The following is a 10,731-nucleotide window of genomic DNA, read 5'->3' as shown; positions in this document are numbered from 1 at the left end:
TTTGGCTGATGAACCAAATGGATGACAAAGCAAAAACACACAGCAATCACGACCTGTTCAAAGTTCAACAATGTCCAAGTCAATAATAATAATAATTAACATCAGGATTAGAAGTGACTTAGGAATATAAACTCATGATTTCAATGTCTAATTACTCGTATGTCATCTTCCAGGTACTATTATAAAATTGGGATGAGCCTAACTTTGATAACATGTTAAAGAAATGGATATTGTGCCTAACTCAATCTTAAAAAGAGTAATTTGATTTCTTGATAAAATATAAAAGAGGACCACAACCCTATGCAAACACCTCAACGAACTCATATGAACACTCCTGAGCTCAAAGACAATCAATCTCTCAATGTACATGTTGATGTTATTGATCCATTTTTCTTACTGCCATATAAAGTATATGGTCGATAGAATAAGAAAAGAAAAGGCAAAAAGCACGCTAAATTAAGAGATAAGAACTCCCAGAAAGGCCAAGACCATATAAGGAGTTCAAATTCTCGTCGCCCACTGATGTGGGACTCAACATAGATTAATCTCAGTTTCCTTGCCAAAAATCACATGGCCGCCTTAACCCCATACAATTTTAGCTAAAAAGCCGAAGACTTCAATAAAGTGTATATATCAAGAACAATATGAGTCCAAATACGAATTTCAAATTAAACTTGATAGATTCGATTTTAAGGGTTTTTAGTGCTCATTACACCTTTGAATTTATGAATTCAGAATTTAATATTTGTTAAATATTAGTTGATTTTTACATATAATATGGTACACTTCAAAAATACTGAGTTCAATAGGTTGAATCTATACATAATAAGAGCAATGCATCCGCCTACGCCTAAGTCCTAAGAAAGACATATCTGCATAAAATGTTTTACTATTAATGTAAGATTTCACTTCTTCCGTTAGAAAATTAGACAGTATATAAGATTGTATTATTTTTATGTATATGTAATAGATATCAAATTTCTCAACTTTACTTTGTATTTACTTCTTTGTATTTTGAATTGACTCCACCATTAGTGACAAGCCTCTGGCTACCTCCCGGAAATTTCATTTCATACCAAAAAAATGTAATTAGTGAAATGAGCAGCCTTAAGATTATTGTAAAATTCAAGGCAACTTCCTAAAGTATATAGTAGCATCATAGTCAAAGTGTCCGAAGAAATTTAAAATAACACATGAAATAAAAGCAGAAAAAGTTAATCACTATTGCAGCCATGACCCATGAGCAACCACCAATTGGAGCCTTGTATTCTAGTCAAGATGGGTCCTTTTCCAATTTTTCTTGATCCCAAAATCCCCTTTGTGGGTAAGATGGTTCAACAAGGAACTATGGCTCATAAGGTAGACTTGGACTCTTGGACTTTTCCTGCAGACTTGGAATTAACATGTGGGGGCATGCAGAACAATTATTTAAATTTCCTCATTGTATAGTTATTATTCCTACTTTCTTGATGATTTCTTCTCCTATAAATACCCTTTCAAGCCTCATACTTATACATCAAGTAATCAAACATTAATTCATCTCTTTAATCTTTTGTATTCACTCACATTCTATTTATTCAATACTTAAACCAAGAAAATAAGATGGAGAACTTCCCAATTATCAACTTAGAAAAGCTCAATGGAGCTGAGAGAGCCAACACCATGGGAATGATTAAAGATGCATGTGAGAACTGGGGCTTCTTTGAGGTAACTAAAGTTTGCATAAACATATTTCACTCTCTCAGTTTCAATATATGTGTCTTACTTAGTCGGTTTTAAAATGGATGTTACTTTCTATATTTTGCATTGTAACTCTTTAATTTCAACATACATGTTTAAGACCATATGATCTAAATGGCATTTTGGTATATTAACATACATATCTTTAATTAGTTTTACACCACATTATTCTAACTATCTTTTTTACTTTCTTACATTACGGGTCCGGTCAAACTGAAACGACATAAAATGAAACACGGGAATAGTAATTTTTACGTTTGTATGAAATCTTGCACATTGATGTATTTTGTTTGTTTATGTCATTATTGCAGTTGGTGAACCATGGGATTCCACATGAAGTAATGGACACAGTTGAAAAATTGACAAAGGGACATTACAAGAAGTGCATGGAACAAAGGTTCAAGGAATTGGTGGCCAGCAAAGGACTTGAAGCTGTGCAAGCTGAGGTTACTGATTTGGATTGGGAAAGCACTTTCTTCTTGCGCCATCTTCCTGTTTCAAACATCTCTGATGTACCCGATCTTGATGATGAATACAGGTATATACATGTAGAGTGTAGACGGACACATAATTTAAGTTATATAAACCAAAAGTATAACTAATTATATTAGTTATCATAACATTTACTTATAAGTTAGTAACTACTTTATCAGTGAACTGATTGCGTAAGAATATTTTATACCATCGTTGCATAAAACTTATATTTGACATTGACTAGGAAGGACAATTAATTATAAAGTACCTAACTTAACATGCACAAGACATGACAGATGACACCCTTCCTATTCATATGTCATTTTGGCATGTTCCTCACATGTATGGTGGATTGAGACTGGACAAAAGATATAGAAGTACAATGATATATGTACTTAATAAAGTTTCTTATCAATGTTGCCCCAAATGATGCAGAGAGGTCATGAGAGATTTTGCAAAAAGATTGGAGAAGTTGGCTGAGGAGTTACTGGACTTGCTCTGTGAAAATCTTGGGCTTGAAAAGGGTTACTTGAAAAAGGCCTTTTATGGGACAAAAGGTCCCAACTTTGGATCTAAGGTGAGCAATTATCCGCCATGCCCCAAACCCGATTTGATTAAGGGACTCCGTGCTCACACAGATGCCGGTGGCATAGTACTTCTCTTCCAAGATGACAAAGTGAGTGGCCTTCAACTCCTCAAAGACGACCAATGGATTGATGTTCCTCCTATGCGCCACTCCATTGTGGTCAACCTTGGCGACCAAATTGAGGTAAAAAGGAAAAATTTGCATTTGATATGACGGAAGTTATTTTTTCAAAAGGTGGAAATTGACTTGTATCACGTGTCTATTCTTTTTTCACCATAACTTAAGAAGTACTAAAAGGGTAATATTTATGAAATGTAAAAACAGGTGATCACAAACGGAAAGTACAAGAGTGTGATGCACAGAGTGATTGCTCAAACAGACGGGACTAGGATGTCACTAGCCTCATTTTACAATCCAGGAAGCGATGCAGTAATCTATCCCGCGCCAACTTTGGTTGAGAAAGCTGCAGAGGAAAGCAAACAAGTTTACCCAAAGTTCTTGTTTGATGATTACATGAAGTTATATGCTGGACTCAAGTTTCAGGCCAAAGAGCCAAGGTTCGAAGCCATGAAGGCCATGGAAGCTGAACTGAAAGTTGATCCAATTGCAAGTGCTTAAATTCCAAGTGTGATCAAGTGAAAAGATTGGAGTTCAAAAATAAAATGATTCATTTTACTAGTTTACAAATAGCTATATATACATATGTATACACATTATTTCCTTTTTTTCTGCACGGTAGAATCAAGATATTCATAAATACTGTGCTTTGCTACATGTATAGGAGTAACGGTTGCATCTCAAAATAAATTGCCAAATAAAAGTTGCCTTTTAGGGCAAGCTTATATATATTATTTGCATTCTTCCGTTTCAGTTTTTCTCACTTCCTTATATTCTTCACTTTGTGATCACTTTTTCAATTGCTACTAATTATGGAGTGCCTAATTATATAATAACTAGGGAAATTAACCGCACTTCGCGCGGTGTTAAAAAATTAATTATTTTATTTGATCAATTTTATATTCACTTTAGATTTATTATCTAATCGTAATATTATAACTTGTTATAATTATATTATGAAGAATGTTTTGTTCCATAAAAGAATTTTTTTTTTTAACAATTTAACATTTATTAAATGATGGATAATATATTCTTTATCAATAAATTAAAATATATTCTCTAATAATAATTTTATTTCATTTCTATTACGTATTGAATGATTTTTGAGATTTTAATTTGAAATAATGTACTTATGTGTGCTTATAAATGCACTAAGATGGTAAGATAATTTCTTATTCATTATATTTATAAAACAATTTCAATAGCATAAATCTCTTTAAGTCGTCAACACTATATACAGATTAACTCCATATTACAACTACTTGATGTGCATATTGCAATTCGCATCATAAAAAAATCATGAAAGTTCATTGTATAGAAGTTACATATGAAGAACATACACATGAACACAAACACATACACCTATTTTTTCACTTTAATTATGAGAAAATAAATGAAAAAAGAAATACAAAATTAGTATATAATTTTTTAAGCTCTTGTTCGATAGCCTCTTTGACATACGATCAACCTTCAAAAGCCTATAAAATTTACAATAATAAAAAAATCATGACAGTTCATATTATAGAAGTTACATATGGAGAACATAGCCATGAACACTCACACGCGCACATACCTATTGTTTTTACGTTAACCATAAAAAAATGGACGAAAAAAGAAATACAAAATTAGTGTATAATTTTTTAATCTATTGTTCGATAGCCTTTTTGACAAACGATCAACCTTTCAAAAGTCTATAAAATTTACAATAATAAAAAAATCATGAAAGTTCATATTATAGAAGTTACATATAGAGAACATACTCATGAACATTGGCACACACACACACCTAATTTTTTTTATGTTAACCATAAGAAAATACACGAAAAAGAAATACAAAATTAATGTATAATTTTTTTAAGCTCTTGTCCGATAGCCTCTTTGATGAACAATCAACCTTCAAATGTCTTCTTAATAAGCTTGAATTTAATACTATAAATAATAATATAAAAAAAATACTATTTCAGATATAAAACGAAAATGATATTCTTGAGTATGGGTCTCATTAAATAAAATATTATGACTTTATATAGATGAAAATGGAGGAACATCATAAGTTATCTTAAATTTTATAATTAAATAAATGGAGGTTATGAATATGAAAATATAAAAGTCATGAAGTTAATGATATTATTAAGAGTAGAATTTTTTTTTTAATTGTATATAGATATAAATTTGAATTTTTTTTAATTGTATATAGATATAAATTTTACTTAATACAAATCAATTACATTAATTATAAAGGAAGATAAAAATAATTAACAAAATATTTAGAGTTTGAAAATTAAAAAAAAAAATGGTCTTCTTGAACATTAACTAATTGAGGGTTATGAATATGAAAGGCTTAAGAGTTATGGACACAAACTAAAATATTTTCTTGTACACGTATAAGATATTTTGTGCATAATGTTTGTATTGTTAGTTTGTGTTAAGAAAAAGGGCATATTAGACTTTGTATAATTAATTAGTTAGTTGGTTACAAAGTTAGTTACAAGTAAGTTATACACAATAGTCTACACTAGTATAAGTACTACTACTACTCAGTTTATTGATCAATAAGGTGAATACTTCTTCTGTTTCTTCTTTATACATCTTTTCTTTTCTGAATCATTTACTTCTCTATTGTTACTTTTGCATTACACAATATGGTATCAAATACAAAAGCTGCTAATTTACAGCTCTTTGATTCGATCGATTGATCGTTTCTAGATATCGATTCTTTCAGATTCTCTGAAATTTAAGAGCTTAGATATGACGACTGTTGCGAAACCAAAGTAGTGGTTTGCCAAATGGATCTTCTTTTACATTTGAGTAGAACTTTGGAGTTGGTGCTGCAGTTGATGCGATTCATCCCTTATTTCTTACACCTGGAGATATCAGTGGCATATCCTTGATTTTTTTTCAACTTACAGGATAAACACTACAAAAAACGGATCTAATTATGGAGGTTTATTTGTGGGGGTTATTTTAACCCCTGTAAAATTATATGAATTGTGGAGGTTAAACATTTGTCGCTAAAATTATAAATTTGCGGAATTTTTTAACCCCTAACATCCATCGAATATATTTGCGGGGGTTAAAACCCCCTTCTATCCATCGAAAAAATTAGCGCCTAAACTTGGGCTCCTTTTTACTTTTTTTTTTTTAAATATTTTTTGCCCCAAAATATGCCCCGCTATTTTTTTTCCAAAACCACTACTAAAAAAGGGCCAAAAAGCGACAAACTGTGTCGCTTTTAAATAGCGACGAGAAAAGCGACACTGTCCATCTAGTTTTTAGTTTAATGTTTATTTATTTTTTAATTAAATCGACGGTCAATTTCTGAATTTCCATCATTTTTTTTGCAGATTATTGTGCCAACTAATTAACAAAAAATTTATAATATTTTTTAATAAATGTGATGGATAGCATCGTTATTTGTTTAAAAATAATAATTAATTTTTAAAACGCGTCGTTGTCCATCGATTTTTAAATTTAATTTTTACTTTTATTTATTTTTATTAAAATCGACGGACAATGTGGCTATAATTTTTATTTTAAAATATTAATTCTAAAAAAGCGACGGTATCCGTCATAATTTTTAATTATTTTTATTTTTTTATATTTTACAAAAAATGACGGACAGTCTCGCTTTTGTTAAAATAAATAAAAATTAACTTTATGATAAAAAGCGACGTTGTCCGTGGATTTTTAAATTTAATTTTTTTTATTAAAATCAACGGACAACGTAGCTATAATTTTTTATTTTTAAAATATTAATTATAGAAAAGCAATGCTATCCGTCACAATTTTTAATTATTTTTATTTTTCTGTATTTTTACAAAAGCGACCGACAGTGTCACTTTTGCTAAAAATAAATAAAAATTAACTTTATGATAAAAGTGACGTTGTCCGTCGATTTTTAAATTTATTTTTTTTTTATTAAAATCGACGGACAATATTGCTATAATTTTTTATTTTTAAAATATTAATTATAGAAAAGCGATGCTATGTGTCGCAATTTTTAATTATTTTTTTTATTTTTCCATATTTTTTACAAGTAGCGATGGACAATGTCGGTTTTGTTAAAAATAAATAAAAATTAACTTTATGAAAACGCCAGTGTCTGTCGATATTTGATATTTTTAATTTACCATTAAATAAATAATTTTTATATTTAAAAAATTAAATGTATTCAATTATATGGTGAATACGTTGATATCATATGAAGGATTGATCAAGATAATAATATATTGTTGAAGTTATAATATAATAATATAAGCTAAATTAAACGATAATTCATCCTATTATATATTAAATACATCGTATTACGAGGCAATATACCCGTATATGTGATGTATATAGTACATATTTTGAAGTTGATAGTCACACAAATATATATATATATATATATATATATATATATATATATATGTATGTATGTATGTATGTATATATACATATCTCTCGTATAGTGATGTACATAGTAGTAAAAGCTAGCTAACTGAATCTATATATCTAAATATTTTGAATAATACGTTAACATCGTATGATCGAGGTAATATTACACTATTGAAGTTATAATAATGAAACTAATTAACCAATAATTCATCAGATTAAGATGTTGTATTACTATATTGTAATACCCCAAAAGTTCAGACATTTTAGGATCATGCTTTGAACTCATGAGTAATAAATTTTTAGTGCTTTGGTAGTGTTATGATCAATGTTGATTCATATTAAGGCCTCAAAAGTGTCCTAATTAATAGACGAATCAAAATATTTCCTTACCGATTGAATTCTTGAGAAAGATATTGGTATACTCAACTTAAAACAAGCATATCTCTCGTTATGCTATGAATTTTTGAGTTAATGACACACCAACAGATAGATAATTGAATTATCTTTCCAACGATATCAATTTTGCCTAAATCCAATATCGGAGCAATGCGTTATGCCCATTTTACTCCAGCATGTCAGGCTGGGCAACTGAGTGACGACATTCGGGATAAGCTGTCACAAGCGTGATGACTTTTCACCAATGTCGTCAGCCCTGGGTAGATTTCTACCCCCAGTGATGACATTTTGTGATGATTCATCACTCCCATGATGGCTTATCACCAATGTCGTCAACCTTAACCTCAAAATCAAGATTTTACCCTTTTGTGACGACATTTCATGATGACTTATCACTAGCTTGATGACTTGTCACGAATGTCGTCAGCCTTAGATTTTTAGCATCTGGGAAGCGGTTTAGTAAGGGTATTTTGGTCTTTTTCCTTTACTTTTCATGACTTATAATGCTCAAGGAGCGTATTATCTTCCATTCTCTTTAGTTAAACATCTCAAAAAGCTCTCCCATACACTCTCAACCACAAGATTAGGATTTTCTCTCAAGATCATCTCCTCAAGAACAAAAACATTCTCTCCGAAAGGGGTTAAACCCTCGTCAAGAAAAATCAAGAGCAAGCCTAAGGATTTCTTCAAGAACCTTTAGAAACATTAGATCTCTTTTAAGATTCAATCACTAAGGTATGCGTAGTTTTCATCCATGGATCCCTTTCATCCATGGAGCTCAAGAATCATGTTTTAAATTATAAATTGTGTGTTATTGTTGTGATATGGAATGAGCATGATATTGAAGCAACACGATTATATACATGTTGTACGCATCCCCTTCCATGTATAAGATGTTGAGAACTAAGTGTAGTATGAAATCCCCTACTTATGATATTGTGAATTATGGACTCTATTCATATGATCAAGTCAGTCATGTGTGTCAGTTTCCTTCTATCGAGTCCTGGGGATACTTGTACCCAAAAAATATAGCTGTGTGACTAGAGACATGTGATGTTATCATGATACTCTCAGTCAAGTCATGATCTATAGAACTTAGACAGTCATGTGACTCAAGAAATCTCAGAAATCTCATGATCTCAGTTATTTCTCAGGTAATAGTACTATTCCGTCAGTCAACAGAAGTCAGTTACTCAGTCCATGTATAGTCAGTTAATCATGTTCAATCTCTTCAAATGGGAGTAAAAGTTAGCACCGAGTGAACTCAAGGATGGGAACTCACTTGCCAGATAAGGGTAAAATTCTTAGCAGTCATCCTTGTGTTCCAAAACTACGTAGCCAGCGTAGGTTGAGACATCTTAACCTGTCAGATTAGGGTTGATGAGGTGATTTGACCTGTCAGACCAGGGTCCCACCGTTCTCATTAGAGTAACCTGCCAGACAAGGGTCAGTCACAGCTTATCGTTACCAGTGGCGCGATATTGACACCCTTCTAATCAGGGAAAAGATTGGACCTCAGCTCAGCTATTATAGCATATTTGGGGCATGTCGGTTAAATAACTACCTCCCACAGTTTCAGTTTCAGTTTCAGTAAAAGAACTCGGATAGTTCTTCAGATTTCAGTATACCAGGACTGTCAGATATAGTCAATTCAATAACAGTACGGAACTCAGGTAGTTCCATCAAATTTAAGGCTGTTAGACACAATCATCAATGTTATCAGAAATCCCAGTATTAGTCATGTTAGATATCAATAAACTATGTATTAGCGTACAGATCTAGATATCACGTATTCACAATCTCAGTTACTATGTATGCATGTTTGTACTCTCATGTTCATATTAGTCATTCAGTTAGCAATGCTCATGTATGTAAACCCTTTTGCGTATAGCCTACCTTAATCGTATACTCAGTATTTTCAGTTGTACTAACGCATTTATGCTATGGTGCTTTATTTTATGTTGCACCATAGGTTCAGAGCCACGAGTTTCAGATCAGCAGTAGAAGTCACATTTTAGTATACATAGTTGCAGTGAGTCCTCTTCATTCGAGGATGATATGATTTGACTTTATTTATTTTCTTTGGTTATCTTTCAGTTTATGGAGTTAGTTGGATACATGTTCCTTCAACTTCTTACTTAGATAATATTTAGAGGCTTTCAGATTTAGTCCAGATTTGTTTCAGACTTCAGTTGTTTTGGGTATTTTTTACCCCATATGGATGTTATGATTTGTCAGATATTTTATTCAGTTGACCCTTATGGCCTATTATTTATGGTTTCCGCATTTTACATGCATATTATGCAGTGTATAAGTACAAATATCAGTCATGGGTTAGCTTGTGGTCCTTCGGGGTTATAAGCACCATGTAGCATTTCGGTTCAGAAAATCAGGGTGTTACAAACTTGGTATCAGAGCCTAAGATTCAATTGAGTCCTAGGAAGTCTGAAAGCCGCATCTAGTAGAGTCTTGTACATGGGTGTGTTGTGCGCCACATTTATGTGCGGGAGGCTATAAGATATTTTAGGAACAGTTTCCTTCTTTCAGTATTCAGGTCATGCTATTGATTATGATCTCAAGTTAAACTCTCAGTCTAATATCTTCTTTACTTATTTCAGAATATGCCTCCAAAGAGAAGAAACCAGCCAGTTCCTTAGCCCAAAGATCCTTTTGGCAAACATATTTCTCATGCGGAGTTTAGGGCCATATTCACCACATATTCTCAGTCTGTGGCTGCCCAAAATGAATGGCCACCAGCTATTCTAACCAATCTAGTGGCCAACTCAGCCGCAACTAGGATTTGGGACTTCACACGAATGAACCCTCCATCTTTCTTTGGGTTTAAGTATGATGAAGACCTCAAGGAGTTCATTGACCAAATCCAGAAGGTCATAGACATCATGGGAGTTACTTTTTGTCAAAGTGCCGAGTTAGATGCATACCAATTATAGGATGTTGCTCACACTTGGTACAACAGTGGAAGTCTGAGAGGTTAGAGGATGCAGGTGTTATAGAGTGGGAGGAATTTGTCGCGACTTTCT

General features: G+C 32.0%; 1 protein-coding gene across 1 annotated transcript; it reads left to right on the top strand.

The window, feature by feature from the left end:
- The first annotated feature begins 1,463 nt into the window (after positions 1-1,463).
- LOC107853805 (1-aminocyclopropane-1-carboxylate oxidase 1) lies at positions 1,464-3,646 on the top strand. Its single transcript, XM_016698789.2, has 4 exons — positions 1,464-1,707; positions 2,052-2,278; positions 2,650-2,983; positions 3,125-3,646. Exons 1-4 carry the CDS (start codon positions 1,603-1,605, stop codon positions 3,416-3,418), a joined length of 960 nt encoding a protein of 319 aa, XP_016554275.1. The 5' UTR covers positions 1,464-1,602; the 3' UTR covers positions 3,419-3,646.
- The last annotated feature ends 7,085 nt before the right edge of the window (positions 3,647-10,731 follow it).

The sequence above is a fragment of the Capsicum annuum genome, chromosome 7 (assembly GCF_002878395.1).
Source record: "Capsicum annuum cultivar UCD-10X-F1 chromosome 7, UCD10Xv1.1, whole genome shotgun sequence".
NCBI lineage: Eukaryota > Viridiplantae > Streptophyta > Magnoliopsida > Solanales > Solanaceae > Capsicum > Capsicum annuum.
This window is presented reverse-complemented; position numbering and strand designations above follow the sequence as displayed.